Source organism: Schistosoma mansoni, chromosome 2, assembly GCF_000237925.1.
Source record: "Schistosoma mansoni strain Puerto Rico chromosome 2, complete genome".
Taxonomy (NCBI): Eukaryota; Metazoa; Platyhelminthes; class Trematoda; order Strigeidida; family Schistosomatidae; genus Schistosoma; species Schistosoma mansoni.
In genome coordinates this window covers 8785879-8809100 of record NC_031496.1, presented here as the reverse complement: position 1 = coordinate 8809100, position 23222 = coordinate 8785879, and the positions used below count along the sequence as shown (strand labels likewise).

Sequence of the window (23222 nt, the reverse complement as noted above, 5' to 3'; positions counted from 1 at the left end):
AATTCCCTATCACAGAAATGTATACATATACACAAACAGAAAACACCCTTTATCACGATATCCGTTTACATACAATTGGTAGGCCTGTATGAGATAGGATATGCATATAGTGAAAATACAGAAGAAAGTAAATCAGTAAAACTATATGAGAAGGAAATACCCATACAAGTACACACAACTATACACAATATAGTTGAAAGTATGAAATATATAGGATTCGCTCTATTTCGATTCAGCTTTACATAAATCTTCTAAGCTACAACGAAGTTTTTGTGCTAATCGACTAGTTGATGAAGCTGCTTTAAGAATTTCTTGTAGAGCTGATGAAGTTGGTAATAATGTGGATGATGTTGATGTCGGTGGAGAACCTGTTGACTTTTGCCTCGATTGATAAACACATTTCCCCACCTATAAATAAATTTTTCAACAAAAAAAAACCCCAAAAATTATTAGTAATTTCCCAAAGAAAACTTATCACACACCAGAACATGCCTTAGTATTTTAACAAGTGTTTATGCAGTGAAATGAAATTTTTTATCGATTCTTAATTTAAATAAAGTTCCTGAGTAGTCCACATTAATTGCTGTAACAATGAAATCAATAGTTTAGTTTTCAAGAATACTTAATCTTATAAACCACATAGAAGTTCAGTTAATCTCATAAATATTCTACTTTTCAAACAAGGAACAAACTTTTTAAACAAAGAGAAAAAAAAGCTCATTTCCAAAGCACCAAATCGATATTTCAAGATTCTTTCACAAGGTTATCACTTCTTGAATTTAGTGTTGTTGAGTTTGTAATCATAGAAAAGATCATTCGAACCTAAGTTATGTAAAAGTGAACTTTGTAGTTATTCCACATGTGTTAGGTCAGTTAATTCAGACAACCTTGTTTGAGGCTTGGTATCTCCATTGATCTTTGTAGTTACGTTGACTAATTTCTTTGGCTGACTTCTGATCATCTGCGTTGATAGACTAGAGATCACCGCTAATGCGTCTACTAACAGTCGATTAATCTGAATGCAATGTTTTAACATATTGTCTGCTAGTCTTAGAATTTCCTAAATCCAATGTTTTGATTTTTTCCCCGTCGAATACATGTCCGTGACTGTCTGCTTGAAATGATCCTAGTAACAACATGCTAGATTCAAACCAATTTATTTTGTACATGATACTGTATTCACCTTCAGCTACTATTATGTAACTTCGTCTATATATATATATATATATATATATATATATATATATATATTTGAACACATAAATATTGGTACGAACAGGCACCAGATATATATGCGCCACACAAATCTCATTTGATTTGTGTGAGGGCTGTGATACTGCCCAGGTGCCCAAAGCGAACCAGGTGGTTTTCTTAGGGGGCGACACCCATAGCCTTTGACCTTAAGATCTGATCCACAAGGCAGTGGAGCATTGTGAGGAGATACAGTACCATGGTAACCGGTGACCAACTATTGATTCATACGCCATTTGTTCCCTCAGGATACTGAAGCCCATGTGCACCATTGGTTTGGAATCAGTGTTTTCCAACTCCCCTAGGTGGACCCTCCGTGTTCACCAACCCGGTTAAAGCGCCGGACATTCGCTTTTCATCTTCTCAATTTCGTAAATAACACCCATTGTGAGAGAAGGCAGTGAGTAGGACTTCCCTGGCAGAGGCTATATACGCGTGGCCATATGAGAGCATTTCGAGAGGGAGAGCGGACTCTCTTCACTCTCGGCCGTACCAGGGCATTTGGAGGCTATATATATGTATATACTCTAATGACAAACGAATGAGATGAAAATACGAAAGTTAAAGCATGAAACAAATATCTCACAAAAAACTATTATGGTGTTAGACGACAAATCGTACATACAGAGCGACCATTTACAGGAAAAAACAATGAGACAGATAATAAAAAAATTACTGTCAATGAACTAATCTTTCATGGCTTGAGTCTACAAACAATTAAATAATATTTTACAGAAACAGATTAGCAGAACTGTTTAAATGATACTTAGGGACTATAGAAAACGGTGGGGGAAGAGGTGAAGAGTTATGTAACAAAGTCAAGAGCTATATTATTCATGTCTTAGACTTAAAAAGCCTATAGAGTATTTAGACAAACAAACAAATCATTCATACACATAATGCGAACTAATATTGAATATGTATCATATTTAAAATAACTTACAGAATTCGAATTATTCATTAGTAAAACTTGTTTATGATGATTTGAATGTTTATCATTCGAAGGTGTACTATCTTCAGATGAATCCATTACATCAATATTTCTATTGTTCTCCATCATTTTACATTTATGATTATCATTATTATAGTTACTATTTTTATTCGAATGATATGAATACTTTGGATGACTTGGTGAAATATGTGTATGACGTGAACGATCAATCTGCTTTGAACGAGAATGTTTATTAACTCGAGACCTATTTTTCAACAAAAAAAAACAAACCAAGATCAGTTCATCAAATGTTATTTTGAAAGTTTTCTTCACATAAAATGAGTTAATAATTAATAATTCAATTATAGAGTGATGAGAATAAAACATACACTATATAATTTAGTCATATCAACCATAGAAGACTACTTTTAAAACATACATAGTACTAGAAAATAGGAATTACACAATGCAAGTAAGGATACAAAGATGATTTGTTTAACACCAGAAAAAAAACAAAATGAATATTTCAACACAGTAATTTTCATATGATTTATTCAATAGTCGAATTTGTTTAAACTATGATGAATAGTACTTAGTATCAATAAAACCATAATTCCTTGTACGACAACTAGTTAGTTACTAGTCTACCATATAATACAACTTTATTCTACACCTACACTTGCTGCAAAACGATTGGTGATACTACTCGACTAACTAGATCGAGAAAAAGTACGACAGTTCAAAACAACAACCAAACGAATGAATATCAAATGCACTGACGAATCAAAAACCACATGTTCGTGTCTATCATTAAAATTAACACATAAGTGATTTCGATCATAAGGCTTAAAAATGTCTACTGGAGATTTGAATCATCTCGAATATCTTAGCTCTCCGTGATTTTGCCTTATTGCCCTAACATCCACTTAATCTTTTATTATTATCGTTTATTTATTATTATTATTATGTTATGAAGACTTGAATATTAACAACGATAATCATAACAATAACATAACAAAACATACAGTGATCCCAATCTCGCAGATTGATCAGTTCGTTCATAGTCATAATAATAAGTAGATGGATTTAAAATGATATTTCTATAAGTATTTTCATTTTCAAACAGGCTTTTTAAAAAAAAAAGAAAAACAAACAAACAAAGCAATAATACCAAATCAATCAAAAATACAGCGGGATACAATATGAATTAGAATGCTAAATAGTATGGAAAAGATGGTTAGTTATAGTTAATCAAATAGCTACTTAATCAGGGTGAAGGTAATTTTCAATCGTCTGAAATTTGTTTATGATTTGAAAAACACTATTCAAAATAACAATATACATAAAATGTAGGTAAATGTTTTTGTAAACATGCATCAATTGCGAGCAAAATAATCATTCGATTGAAAAAAAACACAAGTATGTTTAACGAGAAATCGGTATGAAAAATGGTAAAGATGAAAGTTTTTATGAAGTACCTTACGTTGCATCAGATAGCTGATGACAGTTGTAGTATAACAAGTGGAGAAATACTCGGTCTGAGTGGCATCAATGAACGAGTGGTTTACGAATAAAGATTTTTTTTAATGAAACTAAAGTATACTTATATTTCCAAAGTTACCTTCAATGCATTTATAGTTATTCATCATCATCTATCAGAATGGAATGAATTTAGCTTTAGACATTTTTAAGGAAACACATTCTTTTTTTATCCTGATGAGTTTATTCTTATTGATATTCCTTTAAATTAGCTTCATGGAAAAAAAAGTGGAAACAGAATATAGGCGAAGACTACGACAAGAAATAGAAAAAAACGATCTTCAAAGTTTGGAGTATTAATATTCAAATCTGTCTAACAATATGTACAATGGCGTATGTTGTTACACATCTTGCTAAGAACTGTATAGCACCAACAAAAAAAAAACAAATATTCAGATCAATTTTTTTATCCACCATTCAATTCAATCAGCAATTCCTAATTATCAACTAATGACCGATAGTGTAAACAAATATATCATTATTTTTTTACGATAACAAACTATTTCGATGAGTTTTTCAAACAAAATGCTTGACCAATGCATTACATAATCTATAAACGATATAGTTTATTAAACTCTTCATAAACTTCAAATAACATCAAAATAATAACGCATGCACTGGAATCAGTCAACCATACGATCGTATAAATGCAGCAAACTGACCAATTCCAGAATCTATCCATTCCACGTTTATGGAAAAATTCTTTTTCAAACAAAATTCGTAATACGCAAATATAGCTTAACTACTAGTAATTCTATTCAACATTCAGTTTCAAAATACAAATTATACTTATCGTAAGAAATATCATCCTAAATACCGTAGAAATCTCTAAACTACAGGTTAGACAGTATATCAAGACACAAAGCGTCATGAACCCACAAGAAAACAGACTTTACATCATTTTAGGTAGGTAAATAAGTGAAAAAGAGCACTTGGAGCTAATAAAATTATACGTAATCAAGGCAAAACAAATTTCATGCCCCCCCCCAAAAAAAACGAATAAATACTTCGTGTCGAAACTCAGATAGGAATAAAACACATGGATGTATTATTAAATTGGGATTATCACAGAAAATAAGCCTAGTAATTAACTCCATATGCTTAGAAATACGAAGATACAAAGAAAAACAAGTAATCATCAAATTAGGTTAAAACATAACATATATACATAAGAATTAATGTAACATACAATTAGCAGAAACAAATATAGAACAGATTTATTCATATAACATAATGCAAGCAAATGCAAGCCAATTATTATTCAAGACATTAATTCCAACGGTCGAATAAAACAGACGAAAAACATTAAGCATGCAAATGAACAAGCAAAACAGTTGAAATATTAAAGAGAAGAGAAAATTTTCTTGCATTGATCAGTAGGCAAGCAACATATAGTCAACAGAAAAAACAAACAAAGAACTCTACTTACTTTGAAGGTAATGATTGTAAAAAAGAGTTATCATCACAAGGGTGTGTAGCTCTTAAAGGACGTGCACGAGATTCTTTAGTTCTAATTTATATACAATAAACATTAGAATTTAATGACGTAACATGAGAAAAAGCAGGTGGAGTTTTATCACACGAAAACAACATATTAGGAATACAACAAATTTCATCGGATAATAAAGTGTAATTATTAAATGTCAAAAAGTTATCTAAAAGTGTCTATTATAGTACACAAAACGAAATAGTGCATAAGATGAAATAGGGAAAAAGAGAATTATTACTTCAAGTACAGGGTTAATTTGTCAATAATTAGATATTTTAAAAAAATATATCTGAGCTGAAGAGTATCACGCATTTACTTATCTTTATTAGAGCAAGAACAAAGAATTACACTCAGTTCTTTGATTTACTCTGTTGAAGAATATCAGGATGCTTTCAGTAATTCTAAACGCTTCATAGGCTATTTTCGTATATTGTGAACTTTTACAAAGCATATTAACCGAATATAATAAAAATTCGACACGACAACAAAGTTTAGGTTTGTAAATAAGACTTTAGGTCATATTTCCATGTGAGACTGCTTCAAAACAACGATGCTCAACTAACAAGTATAAAGTTATGAGGTATTATATATTCCAAATAAAATATATGGGAGTGTTTGTACTATTTGAAGTCATCTATCTAGCCAGGACCCATGATTGTCAGTAGCATATATATATATAAGTAAGTTCAAAATGAAACATTTTTCTCTTCACAAAAATATTTCTCTATTGTTAATGTAAACATAAACCTATTAAATCATGATTGACTGGATTTAGATGATTTAAAGGTGACCATCAGTTTTCTGGTTTTCTAAGACAATGTCTAAAGGGCGGGGTGAGATAACCCTATAATTAATGTATTAATGTGACTATTTCTTGCACACAAAAGCATTTTGATCCCATAGGGTTAACTGATCAAATACATAGAGTTACTCAAATATTTTTCTGTCAACTCTTTATCTGTTATATAACAGTATTTCTCGTCGCCTAAGTTCAAAGCCAGAATAATTGAAAATCACAGAAACACAAAATCTAACCTTACACGCGTAAAACAGTTAAGATAAAACAAAGACACCGTTTAAAGATTGCTTGCAAACAGTGCAAATTAGAAATAAGTTGTAAGAAACAGTGTCAACAACACAATCTACTAAATACAATGATAAGTAGTATATTGTGTTACTGAAAATAAACGAACCACGGTAGGTATTACACTACAGAAATATGTGATGCAAAAGATCGTGTTCATATAAAGGATAACACGATAGTGTCGTTAGGTACCTTTTTAACCCCGTTAAACACTCAAATAACTGGATGAGAAGTGATTCGAAAAATACTTTCAAAGGATAACACTTTATTGTTTAAGTTAACAGAATCTGAAACATGAAGATTAGAAATGAAAGAATCAGGGGACTGAGCACCTAACCAATATTTCTATGGAATATATACCTTAAAGTAAAATAAGACATGTAGAATGAGAATATGAACTTGTTGAATCCTGGGTGAATTTTTCGGTTAATTAAATACATCAGAAGATTCGAAGAGATCGATTAAAAGAATCTGACATGTGGACAATAGGGATCACTGAAAGCGTACAGTCTTTATCTTTATCACAAAAGCTTCCAGATAAACACACCATTAAGTGAACATGAGTTCTCAGTATGAACTAATAATTACAATATATATATATATGGCATTCTAGAAAAAAGTGGTAGACTAACCTGGCTGACGATAGAGTTTTTCGATATAACGGGTTCAAGCCAATATTTGGGCGGATAAGGGGAGGTTCAGTTAAACGACCACTAAGAGGATTCCCATCACTGGAATTATCTAATACTTGACCACTTCCACCACAAGCACCGCATAATGTTGTCTTCAGACGAGAAGCAGAGGTATGATTTAAACTAGAAGGGATTCGTGGTGAAAACAAAACACCTTCATGGTGATCACTAAGAAAGTGTACAGATGGTATTTGAGCAGGATGAGAGTAGAGAATTCGTTCTGTCGAAGGGTAGAAATATAAAGATGGTTGAAATGGAACTTGAGGTCTTCTTTGAATACTATCAAAGGCAGTATATACACGTAAAGATTGCTGTTTTCCTGGTTGGAGATGAGTAGGCTCGTACGATGTGTCCAGATTGGCTACAACGGGTACTGAACCACCGAATGTATTTTTTAGATTATGTACAAATTTAGACTTCGAAGGACTACTTGATGCAGATTTCTTAAAAGAGACAGAATTCAAACGATTCAAAGAGCCGTAATTGTCATGAATGTTTGTTACAGATCGTAGTGGCGTACGAGAAGAATCCGATGGTTTACAAAGACTTGTTGACCGATGATATTTTCTATGTGATTTCGACTGTTCATCATGTATATTTGATTTCGAAACAGACGAATTCGGTAATGCATTACGTTGCCAATTAGATTCAGGCATTGATAATTTACTGTTTAGTTTGTATCTTGAAGAATTATTTAAATTGAAATTATCATCAATAGAACTGGAAGATAAACTTGATGAAATATGTGAAGCAATAGTAGGTGAATCTTCTGTAGAGTATTCACTACTAACTGATGATGTACAACTATTACCACTACTGCTACTGGAATCAGATTGATGTGGTCCATTTAATTGATAAGTAGAATAATATTTAATTGAACGATTTAAGCCGTTACCTGACAAACAAGAGACAAAAAAAACCAAAAAATAAACCAGATAATCAGTGATTAAAATATGAACGAACGTGGAACAGTAGTTTTCTCAACAAACACTTAAGAAGGAAATGGATTATATCAGGAAATTCAAATAAAATATTGTTACAAAAAGTTTGTTATATCTTCAGTTACTAAAGAAAATTAAGTCAAACTAAATATTACTATATAAACATCATTTATGGCTTACGTATTAGTCAAAATAAAAAATTAGTGTCCAAGGAAGAGCAATTTAGTGGTTAACAGTATCAAAACATTTGGAGTTAATTCGAACTATATCTAATTGAACCCCATTTAATAGAACATCGCGTTTAATGTAAAAGTATATCATTTCAAAACATAAATAGAAAAAAGGCGATTGTTTAAGCTGAAGTTACACAAAGACTATAATTTGTAATTACCTTCTACAGGAAGTTGATAATTACTAGTTACGATTGACTCGTAAGAAAAAAAAGGTGAATATAAAACAACCAACGGATATTTCACCATTTAATTTTTATGGTTGATCATGTTAGAAGGGATACAGAAAAAAGTACACTAAAAATATTAGAATAGGCATTCTACTCATACGACAGCAATAAAACAATGATGTCATTAATGGTAACAGTTTGCAAATCAGAAAGTCAAAGCGATTCCTATAAGGCTATATATTCAACCTCATGATGAATGACGAAAAACCTTCTTGGAAAAGAAAAACAAAGCGTACAATTTCCTATCATCATATTATCAGTATATTGTTAACCCTGAAACATTAACTGATTACAAACTACCTATCTACACATCGTTGCAGTGTCTTTTAATCAAAAAATACAATATCCTACCAAATAAAACGATTTCAGTTGATTTAGATTACTCATATGAATATTTCTGCATTAAAAAACGAATATATTCTGATAAACCTTTGATATTAATAATTGGACGATAGCAAACAAAAAACCACAGGAGATATAAAAAAAGAAGCAATTTACCTACAACAAAGCACTTACCGCATAAACAAAACTTTATAAAATGAAAGTGTTGGTTTAGAAGAAAAAGTACAGTCAACTTTTCTAGTTTCAAGGTTAACGCATGCTGACAAAAAATATATTTCAGAAATATCATAGTATTATTACTGAAGATTTAATTTTATTCTGTAATTATTTTGTATTATAATTCAGTTTAAAAGATTTGTAAAATTTTAATTTAACCATCAATCGTTACCGGTAGGTTGACAAAACCACTGCAAAGTAACACATTTCAAGGTAGAACAGTACTTTTCAGGGACTTATATTGATGTTAGATGATTGGAGTCAACCTACAGGAAATTCTATGTACCTGTAGTTGTGAGGGAACTAATTCTCCTTGGTGGACTCGATCCCGTATCCCTTAGTTTTGTAGTACGAGAGGTTCCCATGAAGCTTTTACGACCACAAATACAACTACCCCACACCTCAACATAGTGTATGGGTTGTCAAATCACTTAAATTAGCAGCCACATAGCACTTTCATCAATGGAATTCGATCAGGCCTATACAAGGTTATACAAATATGACATCAATTACCACTTGATCATTAATCGATTGTGAACTTGTGTTGACTAGGATAACTAAAGCCTATAAGATATACGCACTATAAACCACTATATTTATGCAAAAAAAAAACTGAACCAAAGAAAAATAGGTAGTTTAAATTAATTTTTAAATAGATAAAACAAAAACGGTAAAGGATAAAACAGGTATTAGAAAATCAGACATCATCAACACAGACACTGATATAGCTTTGCGTTGAACCACCTTGCCATACAATATAATAGGATGAAGAAATAAAAATTGAAAAAGAGATCAAAATTGTGTAGTAGCAATGATAAAAAAGACTAAGCTTTGTGAATGTGGTTTAAGAAAACAAAATAGAAGAATATGTATTGAAGGATACTGGACTTTGAGATCGAGGAGACGATACAGAGTGAATATACGTGCACCATAATGACCGATTCTGGATCATGTTACCTTAAGTCTTCGACGTCTTATCACAATTACCACTCATACTCTAACCAGCAAGCCTCCACCTATCTACGTCGGTCAGACATACAGACAGTCACTTCATGGACTAGATTCAAATCTTGATTTCATAACACCTAGACTTCTTCCAAACTATTCCTGCGCTAGAAAGAATCGGTCATCGAGGTAGGAGCTGACAAGTCATACTTAAAACATATCCTAGCCACCTCAGTCAGTGAAGATTCATTCATAAGCTTTCTACGTCTAAGTTCAACATTGTTAACTCGACCAATCCGCTAAACGAGAGTAATGCTTGAAAAACTTCCATGATCAAAAACCTGGAGCTTACGCGTGTCATGTACTTCCAATTACCATGTTTCACAACCACGAAGTAGAACAGCGAAAAAGGTCTCACAGTATATGCGCCCTTTGGTTAGTGGTCAAATATCCGGCCTTCAGCACATGTGATACAAATTGGGAAACGCCAACCAAGCTTTTTGAATTTGTGTCAAGGTTATATTAGACACCAACAAGTCAGGGCTAATCACAATTCTAAGATAAGTGAAGTAACCAAAGCACTTAAATACTTCACTCTCCACTAGTAGTTAATGTGCTGATGCACACCAGTCCAGAAGTAATATTTCGTGTTTAAAGTAACAGGAACAACCACAAGAAAAGATGATGAGTTAGGAAAAACAGAACGTATGGGAATGAGTGCTGTAAATGTTTGGCAAGTCTTTCTAATTGAACGCTATACTCGGTTTTTAAGCTATTCTCGTGACCGCCAAGCTAAATCTATACAGCGACTTGAACACGGGAGAAAAGGCGCAAAATATACGAGAAGCACTTTACTCCAAAGGTTCATTCCTGTACAGAAAATATAAAGTTTTTATAGTATTTTAAAAGTCCTTGGGTTTGCCCGAAAATTTTGGAATGCTACTTAACATAGTAGCAGTATAGTAATCCATCAATCAGAAACTTTACATGTGACCTTTCACTTTCGTGATGTTTCTGATAAAACTTCTAGTGAACGCTGATTGTATAGAATGATTGTTGGTGTTTCCTGAGCCTTTCTTGTCTTTTGTGAGAAGTTTTCTAGATCACTCCAACAATGTTATTGTGTTATAACATCTTTTCTCCAATGACAATGATTCATTCTATTATTCTAAGCATCTTTAAACTAGGTCTATCTCACATTTTTTAGACGATATAGGACTTTCTCAAAAGAAGGAATCATATCACTGATTTTGAAAATTACAGTCATTTTAAGTGTAATTTGCTATCACAGTTAAAATTACACTAAAAGGTAAGAAATTCACAAGATCAACTGCATAACCTATATCAGATAAACATACTTAAACCTAATGAAAAGAATAACATATGGTTAGTATAAGCAAGAAATATAAGAGAAAAAATTTATTAATATTAAACATACTTGAATAATGAGTTGTATTGTTGTTGGATCGTGAAGAATTAACTATTCTAGAACAACTGAAATCTCTGGAATTGCCAGTATGATGTGAAATTTGACGTGAATTATTATTAGACAAAGTACGTATGCTAGGTCGATTCGACTTTGATTTCACATATCCTTTATTGTTGGTTTGAGGTTTAATAGATGAATAATCGCAATCATTTTCCTGACCACGTACTACTAACCTAAAAAATAGAATGCATAAAATATATAGAGAATTATCGCACATAATACAAGATCGTTACAATAGAAATATTACTAAGGCAAAGAAACGACGCAGAACGCGATATAAAGTAGGTTAATCATGTCCCACATCCCAGGATAATAAAATACCAGTAACGATTTGATCTCTATCTAATCACAATAGAAAGAAAACATACTCATGAAATTCCACAGACCAATCACTCAAGTATTTAATTCACATAAAATCCAGTACAAATGGTCATCAAAAATAGTATACACCAAATAAAGAAAACATTAGAAAGAAATAAAGAAGGGAAAAGAAGAGAAATGAAAAAGAAAGCGCAAACAAGTAGTATATAATAGTAGATACAGTTCGGTAAAAATAATATCAAGAAAAACCCTTTGAAGTTAAAAAAAAAGCATCTTATCTTAATGAAGAACGTAAAAGAAAATTGAAGAAGGATAATCACTGGCTTCTGTTTTGAGTCACGTTTGATAACTTTTCAAGTCACTGACCTGGACTATTTCTCATACCTAAACTACGGAGTTATGATGGACTGGCAGATGCCAGCATTAAAAAACTCCGTTTCACATCATGAATACTCAACCGTGGTATTAACTAATCTATTGAAAATAGGCCTTGATATCTATGGGCAGAAAGTAGCAAACGTTTTCGCACTCAATATTTATCGATTAAACTATTTCCTTATTTATCAAATTTCATTATGCTTAAACAATGATAACGTTAAAATACCAATCTTAGTGTAGATTGTAATTTATGTATTAGGAATAATCGAGTTTTACAAACAAAACTTCATAGACTTATAAGCAAATATGGACAGTGGCTAGTAGTGGAATCCATCTTTGCTTATAATGCTTGTGAATTAAGGCTATATCGAGGCAATACGCACAGTATCCACATATGCCAATAAGAGACTGATTAATTGCAGTCCTAAAACATCAATGGGAAGATTCAAACAAACAATACTAAGTGAATTCAAAACTTAATAGAATTTCAAACAAACCATAGAAGTACACCAAACAATTATTAAACGAAAATCAGGTAAATCTAATAAGATATTAATGTGACGAGTTGACCAACTTGGTAAGCTACAAAACATTAAAAATTTTCAAGAATCATATGCAAGTAATGATTGTAAATAGCAGAGCATAATATATAAATTAGGTAAATTATCAGCTTAGTTAAGTCAATTATATATAGACAACATAGAATCTGGCGTGAAAACGTGGCAGTCAAATATGCAACAGCATAAATCAGCAAAATCACAGAGAGAGGGAGAAAGAGAAAATCAACCGAGAGCATTAGTTAATAACTTACAACTATACTAGTTCATTACAAAAATTCAGGGACTAAGAACGACAAAAAATATGCGATATGAATAAATCGTATGTTATAATAGAAATAATAATTGTCTTTTGACGAACCTTCGATCTACTGTTCTATGATACACTCGACCAGGTGGAACTATTGTTCTTCTGCTATTCGAATTCTCAACGAGGTTCTTTTCGTAAACACCTTGCATGGATAATGATGATGTGTTCGGTAGTTCAGATAATGCATAAACACCAACACTTTTATTATTGATGTTCAAAGGAGGACCACTATTGATAAGATGCGGAAATGCAGAACTATCTGAATTCTTTACACCTGGTGACGGAAGATTATTACGCGAACAAAATGTAGGTGAAACAAATTGACAAGATTTTTGATTAAAAATTGATTTTCCATTTTCCACATTACCATTTTGTGCACCATTTTTCGCTTTTAAACAAAGGTTTTCAAGATTCTCCTTCAATAAACGTACACCATTCTCAAGATCATTTATTCGTCTAACAATAATGATGGAAAAAGCAAACTGTATTAAACAAAATACTAAACTGTAATGATAATATAATTTTGATCCCACTAATAGGTGGTAATAATTTCAAAACTGATAAGAGTAACTCTTAAAGAAATCACCTCAAGATAACAAAGCCTTAATTTACATGAATTTCTTGAGTCGTGTAAGTAATTCACAGCTTTTAACTGTACCCCATCTATAATAGTTCAGACAACAGTGTAGCCTTAATATAAATAGTTTGATTTAAAGACGAATGTATAAAACTTTATAAAAATAAATACAGTTTTTAAACAACATTTTACGTCACATGGAAACATCAATCTATTAATTCGATCACCTAAATTACAAAGTTAAAAGTCGACTGAAACATAAACTTCATGTCTTAATCTATAGAGTTTGTATGAACACTTTCTTAATTCATTACAGATAGTTGATTAACCTGTTTTGATACAAGTATATAAAATAACAAGAATTGTCAATAACCTTGGAAGTCATGGTAGTAAACCGATAAAAAGTAGAATTTACTATGGTCGTAGATTATTTTTAATAGGTGTCAATAAAACAACACTGTCCTTGATACGTATATACCCAATCGTAGCTTCCATGTTGTGGTGGTTTAGTACAGTTGGCTAGAAAATCTGTTCCTTCAGGTTTGTTGGAGAACCATACAAATAAAAGTGGCACAAATATGGCCCGAAGTCGAAGTTGTAATATCAACTGTACAGGAGTGTCATAGCAGTAAAGTTTTTGATACGTACCAAGATCTGGAGCTCATTGCCCTCAAAGGCTCTGGTACGACCGAGAGTGGGGTGGGCCCGCCCTGGTGCCCCTTGGTACCAATATTTGTGTTCAAATAAAATAAATAAAAACTGGAGCTCATTGCCTTTTCATAATGGTAGAATGGAATTGGAAAACATTAACCACGAAAATAGCACATGGATTCTCATAGTTGGCAAAAAAACCTTAAAAGTATGGAGCTCACCTATCTATAACTACTCATAAAATGTCGTATGTCAGCAATTTGAAGCAGTTATCCCTTGGGTATTACATTCGTACTCTCAAATCGTCAATAGCACTTCTGATCTCGAGAAATGTCCTTTCACCGCATGGAAGACCATAAAAAGACAACCCCATTCATACCACTAGACGACAATCAGGTATCTAAACATGTTACGCTCATATTTAAATTCTAATTAACATGATACATTTATTATCATTAACCGTTTGAACCGATCATGGAAGACTTTCCCAAAAAGAACATTATTTTTGTTACTTTGAACGCATTGTAAAAAAAAAATTGATTTGATAATTTTATTACCATAACTGTTTACATATTTCTAGAATTGATCAATACCATAGAACACTAAATCTCAGGATCATTGAAAAACCGATCCAATAAGAATTATAATAACTGATCTAAAAGTTATTTTTCATAACAAAAGTTACCATTTTATATTTACCATTTAATAACTACAAACGAATACCACAATAAGTTAACTGTTGTACAAATGATATACAGAAACAGTTCGATTGAAAAAAAGAACTCGACATAAAAATAAAAGAATTGGAAGGATTTTGTGTGGTTGGATGTATATAAATTCACAATAACATACAGTAGTAAATGAACTGTTACTATGGAGAGCATTTTGATTGAGACAAAATTCAAATTTATTCAAATACAGATAAAAAACAACCTGAAACTAGGTAGCAAAGTTTTATTAACTTACTGTTTAGTACTTGGACTGGATGATAATGTTGAAGAATATGAAACAGGTGATTTCTTTTCCATTATTATCCTTTTATCTTGTTTATCATTATTATTATTAAAGACTGGATGATTTAATTCAACTGAAGATGTGTTAATAGGTGATTTTCTATTGTCACAATTAATAGGTTGTATAGGTTGAATTGTTTGAGGATGTGTTCTTGTTAAACCACTATCAGAATGGTCGTATTTTGGTGTATCAAATGAATGATCTATTTGTGAATTACTATTAATAGGTGGTGTTTTATGCTTTAAAGTTTGATAAGAAGATGGATAACAATTCTGATAATGGTTAGGTAATTGGTTAGATTCATTTTGTTGGTAATGATGATTATGATGATCTATTTCATCATGTTTCATACCATCAGAGCTTTCAGGTGGTGTTGAAAGACCACTATCCTGATTGGATGATGAGTCAGGTGAAGTGAATGATTGTGAATGAGTGGAATTCTAGAAGAAAAGTACACAAAAATTAATCAAAATTATGATTATTGAGGTCAATGTAGGTGTATTGTTAAAACGTTACTTAGTCTATTGTGTGCAATATCACAAGTGCTATGTCCTTAGCTGTTCGACTATTGAGAAATACGATTGCCAATTTAGATACGCTGACATATACGAACAACCTAACGATGCATACACCAGTACGAGCGGTCTAGAGTTCCGATTGGCCCTTTTTCCGTCTGACCCTGCCTGTTAAGTCCAGAATGCCAATCACAGTCAAAAGGTCAAATAAAAGCTTCAGTTTGGGCACCGGAGCAGTATCACAGCCCTCACACAAATCGAATGAGATTTGTGCGGCGCATATGTATCTGGTACCCCCTTGTACCAATATTTATGTGTATGAATAAATAAATAAATAAATAAATAAATAAAAATATACATATAATATAGTTACTTAATAGATATACAATAAGAATTTACATATAACATTAATACATATATAATTCCTAAAGGTTACCACTCATTTATTCTCGTCCGGATATAGCAATAAGCATCACTGAGAATTTGAGGCTAGGACTTTGATACTAAGACAAATTAAATTACCTGTTAGATTATGAGCATAAAAAATTACTGTGCAACATTTAGCTGACTTTTTTCCGGACAACAAAAACAAATAATGCAGAACAGTACTGATCAAATCTAATTCTGCGCCCCCCTCCAATTTTTATTTGGTGTAATAATTTCATATCTAATTCGAAAAATGTATCAACCAAGTTTTGGTACCTAGAAATATACACAGTTATGATGGTAGTACAATTTACGCAAACTATACCACTGCATTTATTGATTTAAGATAGTTAACACTTCCAGATTACTTTTGAACTCGGAACACAAATTCTTGCGATAAAAGCTATTCTGATTTATTGCTAGAAATTTATTGAAAGGTCATTACTTAATACGTTAAAAGTTGCTTTAAACATTTAACTATGATTTCAACGAAAAAAAACCCACTGATAATTAGGAAGCAAAGAAACAGCTGCTGTTCCTAAAATCATTGAATCTAGTCGTAGGAGAATTACTGTCAAACCAATATATGTTGTCATAGAATGATGAATATTTCCAACAGAATTACTACATAAAAGCATGATGTAACAAATTTACATGCATTAGGATTACATCACGAAACTTTTATCGTCATATTGACAACAAAAATGTGGGCCGTACTTTTTATCCACAAAAGAATTAACAGAGATAGTAGATACACAGGAAGATATTTTAAAAAAAACACGAAACATGACACACTCTAATACAGAATTGAACATAAGTATGACGATTTAACTAAATATTATGAAATTCAAAGGTGATTCATATAAACTAAGGTGATTACCAAGGTACTTTTTATGCATTATTAAATCACACTCGGATTTGCATTTTTATGGCAATAAACATATTGCATGTAGGAAATGTAATATTATGAAATTTTAGAATGCATATTTAATTTCATGTAGCACCGTAAGTAAAAATTATTAGGAATACTTCAACCTAAATTATGTTTCTCGAGATCAAATACATATATATAGTACACAAAAACAATGTGATAACCACTCTGAATAATAAATCAGTATTATCAGGGTAGGTTAAGGGTAATCATATTATTTCGCAGTTATGAAAACATACTCCATCAACAAGGAGTCCAAAGTGGTAAATTAATACAGATGGTCAATGTTTGCATCGCACGTCTACAGATACAGTAAATATAACTGACATAACATATTAATGAAACTTACTGGTCAGGCGACATGTTTATGGACTCGATTTTCGGTGAGAATTTTGTGAAACCAAGGGAGTGAAATTCGAATGTGTGACATCATCTTTTTTTAAACAGAGTGCTTCAATCACTAAGTCACCGATAGAAATAACGTATTTTATACAAGATTATTATGCCTGATACCAATACTACTACTACTACTACTTTATAACAAAATTATTTCAGCAGACAGTTATATCAAGAGACAAATAATCCTACCTTTTTATTATTTTGTGCATCACATCTTCTGGAACACGACGATAATGAAACAGATGATGATAATTTAGTCGTACTCTTATCTTTAGGCAGATTAGATTTCTTATCGTTTATTTCACTCGTCCGTGGAACAACCTCTTTGTGTGGTGATGAAGTATTCGATTCAGAACTATGAACTACAAATAAAGATAGAAATGAAAAGAAGATATTTATCACAGGTTTAAAAACATAATGAAATAACTTCCAAAAAATCACTACAAACAACGAAGACTTGTAATAAATGGTTTGAATCTTATTAAGTGACGTTAGGAAAAAAGAAACATGACTCCATAAAATCCCATTTATTAACCATACATTTGAATTATTTTCACTCAGCTTGTCAAACTTCCATCTTAATGAAATTCCCTATCTTTTTTTCAAATGAATACTTCATTTTTTAACCTTACATAGTACACTGCAGTCTATGGTCAACTATCAGCCATAAATACAAATATCTTAAGTAATTTCATACATTTAATTCCCTTTATTATCTTGAATAAAACTAGAACAAAGAATTGAGCACAGTAACATAAATCTATTTTATTTCGTTAGGTTCTCATCAGCTGCTTACAATCTGTAGTATTTAAAATCAAAATTATTGTAAAGTTTACATACTCGTAGCAGTAAAATGGATATCTATGATTGTGATGGAGTAGTGAGATTGGAAAAATGTAATGAGTGTTGTATATAAATGTAATATGTGAGAGAAGATTCTGGAGCATCAGCTATAGTAACAAGTAACTAATTGATTATATAATAAAGTAGTTGAACGTAAGTTAATAAGGATCAAGAATAACATGAATTGAGATCAGTCAGTTAAAAAATAAATAATAAGGTTACGGATTCGAAAAAAGTGATGTAATTAAAAGAGGGAAAGGGAAGAAAATCGCAAAATAATGATGTGATAAAATGGCGATGAAATCACCGTAGTAAAGACAGATTCACAACTGTGTCCTTTTGGATACATAAGTCAGGCTCTAGTTGTTTGGTAGTTATGGCTTCAGAGAATTTGAGAACAGTGTTCGACTGTCTTGAGTAATGTATATTACTCAGACAAAAAAGGTTCTTTGTAAATAATCAACCATTACATTTTTATTATGATGACAGATGAATAGAATTGAAAACGTGTCAATAAGTTATAAACTATTCAATAACACATAATCATCTCATTAGATTCGCACCCACCATAATGAAGTAGGCATCTCGTTCATACTATCACCTACGAAACGAAATCTAACACGTTTTACATATTATACACTATTATTATTATTAATAAATGAGAGGACTTGAGAGACGGGAAGAGATGAAAATTACACATTATTTCTTTTTTAATGCTTACAATTCTGATAGTTTGATAATTGTTCTTGTAAAGCAATAGCACGTTCTAAATTTTCACTTAATTTTCTGGTATCCCCATCTAATTGGAAAATACGTTCTAATTCATCCGGTGAGGCAATAATACTGGAACGATTATAAGCAGTTAACGCCAAATCATATAAACGCTAAAATAAGGAATAAAAATTTAGCATATAACATATTTGAATATGATATGATGAACATACTGGAACCTACAAAATAGTAAAGATGGAGTTCAAACGTTTTTCGTATGCTAGACCACCGTTGAAAATCTGGAAGCACTGAACACCATTGAATACCGGCTAAGTGGTCTAGAGGTTAAGAGTTCGCGCGCGAGACCGATGGTTCTGGTTTTGAATCCCTTTCGTGAAGGATCGTGAATGTGCATCGCTGAGGAGTCCCATACTAAAACGAAACGGGTCGTTCAGTGCTTCCAGGCTTTTAATGGCGGTCTGGCTTAGATTGACCCATAAGTCGATCATTAAAATTACTAAAATCTCTACAGATTCCCATTCTGATAATTAACCATTTGTTCAAATACAATTGTTGGATGAAGAATTTTATTTTAAATGATGTAGTGTGGAATATGGAAAAAACAATTTATGTTCACGGTAAGTGAATACTTCACTTTTGAAACTTGCAGAATATGACCAGTAAAATGAATTCATTATAATATTTCATCACTAATACGGAAAAAAAGCTTCTGTGACGTCACATCTGTGTAGAAAACTAAACAAAATGATCGATCTGATTGATAAGGCGTGATTCTTATTTCATTTTCTACACTGAAATAGCCACAGTATGGCAACACCTTTTGTTTGTAATCTAATTGGTGCAATCCCATATAGCCTAGGTAGGTTTTTTTAAGGATATCAGGACTTGAAGTTTTGATTTTAAACTTTTCTGATAAAAAAGAGCTTTCATAACCGGCTTAATCGCTGAGTAGTGTAAAATGCTTAAGTCACCGAATTTTAACTCTTAATGAGTAAAGATGATAAGTTGTTTTGAATTCATACCCAAGCGAAGACAATCTCTTTGATATGCAAGCCTCAGGAAAGGTTATAGGAACGCTATAATTCGAATCTATGATTTGTAAAACCCATTAGATGAAAAAAATCGGACTAAATCAATAAACGTCAATAGTAGGATTACTCCCCAACTAATAATAAAGAAGCTTCGAATATATGATACCGGGGAATAAATAGCTAAATAAAAGTAATATTATTAATTTTAACAGTTGAATTTACTAGTTGATCTAAGCTAGACTACCACTGAAAACCTGGAACAATGGACGGCCAATTCGTCCCAGTATGGGACTTCTCAGTCTAACTTAGATTGACTCGTGAATTCAATTTTGAAAAAACTACAGTCTCCATAAATCCCCAAACTGATTATTATTATTATTATTATTGTTATTATTACTATTATTGCTTTTATTATCATTATTACTGACCATACAAACATGGAATTAAAATGTGAAGGTTATGAATAATAATTATTAAATTATCTTACCTTCATCAAATTGTACAATTGTTCAGCTCGAAAGGCAGTCATTGGAAGCTGTTTAATCTTATTGTAATGTTGCATCAATTCAATATATACACTCTCAAGTTCCGATAATGAATCTATTCATCAATAATGATAGAAATATATAATAAAAGTATACAGTCGTGTTTTAAATAATATCATGAACAACTTCGATAAACTTCAATACAAAACCAAACTATACAAAACAAGGTACGGTTGCCATATGAAGAATCCCAGATGAGATTAATGTATTATTATTTAGATAGATGAATAGATAGATGATAGATAAATGAATATGGGAGACTTTTGAAACAAAGTTGAAATTAAATATTCTCATTACATTTACAATCAGAAGACCAGTAAGAATAAATATAGACTAATCATATCAGAAACAATCAGCGGTAGATGACATATGCAAACACCAATTATTATCATTGATATATAGCTGATACATTCAAGAGGTAGACAGTTTTCTGTATGATTCACATCAAAGGTAAACAGCATTTTGGAATAAGTATCATATCTTAGTTTTGGGTTTGTTCTATCTCCTTTTCACTTATTATTAACCAATAGCGAGTAATAGATTCGTATACTTGGCTTCAAATCAAGTATAAGGGCGGATGAAACCACCAAGTTCCTCAAAACGGAGGTAGAAAGGGCTTCAAACCTGTTAATTAGTGGCGAAAGGTTGAACCACTTAACCGTTAATGCAGTGCTCTACTCGTTTCCATTTGTCACTAAACAATGAGTATGAGAAGTATGTGAACGATTCAGCAGCATATACCAAAATAAAAGTTGAGATGACCTCAATAAACCACTTATTTATCTTAAATGTTAGATATTTAACAGATTTATTATGAAGCAGTGACACTGTAAACATCCTAATGATCATCGAATGTTGTTTACCTGAAACGGACATTTCTGATAATTGATTATAAGGACAGAAAATACTGTTTGTATTTAAACATCACATTTAACTGAAATCATTTATGTAAACAGTTTGATGAATGTCAATATGGTAAGTTCAGTATTTAAATTTTATTGGTTATTTCAATCTCCCCATTGCTGTTTAGGACTGCAATTAATCCTATGCGGATCGCCTCGATATTGACAACAAGTCACAAGCATTATAAGCAACGATGGATGGTGACTAGCAGTGAAATCCAAGATGAGAGTTTCGTCTAAGTTTGGACTCGTCAGCAGCATGTACCTGCATTTCACAATTGATGTTCACTTAACTCTTGACTATGATGTATGGTCAGAATAACCCTTCAGAATGGTGCATTCTATTATAATCAGAGTGAGTTATTCAAGTATCTTCAAAACCTCAGTATTAAGCTATTTGAATATGAATTGTAAAGTGATAAGAATTCATATGAATTCATCACAAGGCAGATGTTATCCACTGGCAAATAGTTCTGTTGGCATTGTAAAACAGAGTGTATTGAGGAGAAACCATTGTATTCATTGACCATGATCATAAAAATTCATGTGGTCAGAAAAACTTTCTACCACCCAGAATTTCTAAACCTCATAACACCTGGATACGTACTAAGTTAAGACAAACAATAAATCACAAAACTCTATGTAAATAATTTCAACAAATATTATTGATTTTCCTGAAGTAAACGATTTTTACAAAAGCACAGACACTATCCAAGAGTTCACATATCAACATCACAATTCAACGAATTTAAGGCATAGAAATATTAGGAAAAATCATTAGTCGACAAGTTAAGATACAATTACTCTGAATATATATGTAGTTCAAGTAGAGTGATGTGAAATAAAGTAAACAAATTATAAAACAAACCTTCAACAATTGGAGAATGTAATGGAGATACAGAGGATAGTCGACCGTGGTCTGAACGACTAGGTAAAGAAGATGGAGATGATAGAACACCACTATCCGTTGTATTTTTGACAGGTTTATTTTCACCTGAAGGTATGCGACCAGAATTTTTAAATAAATTTAAGTCTTTCCAATTTACAGGTAGATCAGAAATAGACATGGAAGTTGGTTGTGGCGTTGGAAGTGGTGCAAGTGATGAATTTGTAGATGATGGAGATGATATTGTTTCAACACTATTTAATACATAACTTCCTAATTTATCCAACTGACTACCCATGTGATTTAATTCACCAATTAATACTTTATTGACATCAAACTGAGGGTCTGAAAAGAAAAATAAAAGATCTCACATTGACAGACAGGTATGTTTAATAGTGCCTAAAAAAATCACATGTAAGAGACCAAGAATAAATCTTTGTAATTATGCTAAATGAACTATGTGACTTAATGGGATAAAAATGTGGTTTCAATTCCAGGTGAGTACCTAAAAAACGTTATAGTAAGAAAGGAAACTTAATGTTTTATTTTTTGAAACTAAATTTTAAAATGATCATTTCGATCACTCAAAAATCAACACTTGACAACTTTTCCAAAAAACTGGATATAAAGAAGAATGAAGCATGTCACTAGTGAACTATATTTAAGTGGATGGACATTACAGTCATCAGTTTGAAAGTAAACAAATATAACAACTGAAGAACAATTGGGCAGGGAACAACTAAAAACAATGGTTTAGGCCTACTTCATTTATGTTTGGAGATGGTTTCTTCAACTTACTTTTGACATATGCGTAAATCACAATGA

The 23222-nt window shown here is 31.8% G+C and overlaps 1 protein-coding gene across 1 annotated transcript in view; it reads right to left on the bottom strand.

Annotated features, from left to right (window-relative positions):
* Window positions 1–222: 222 nt before the first annotated feature.
* Smp_147590 (putative rac guanyl-nucleotide exchange factor) overlaps window positions 223–23222 on the bottom strand; it is a gene marked incomplete at its 3' end in the record, with an annotated part of 52440 nt that continues 29440 nt past the window's right edge. Inside the window, exons 10-21 of the mRNA XM_018795580.1 lie at window positions 22380–22742; window positions 20552–20664; window positions 19023–19185; window positions 17648–17820; window positions 15140–15627; window positions 12997–13401; window positions 11329–11552; window positions 6927–7881; window positions 5151–5231; window positions 3208–3309; window positions 2195–2447; window positions 223–408 (exon numbers count right to left, since the gene is read on the bottom strand). Of these exons, the coding sequence (XP_018649879.1) occupies window positions 223–408; window positions 2195–2447; window positions 3208–3309; window positions 5151–5231; window positions 6927–7881; window positions 11329–11552; window positions 12997–13401; window positions 15140–15627; window positions 17648–17820; window positions 19023–19185; window positions 20552–20664; window positions 22380–22742 (3506 nt within the window). The remainder of the gene's footprint in view (window positions 409–2194; window positions 2448–3207; window positions 3310–5150; window positions 5232–6926; window positions 7882–11328; window positions 11553–12996; window positions 13402–15139; window positions 15628–17647; window positions 17821–19022; window positions 19186–20551; window positions 20665–22379; window positions 22743–23222) is intronic.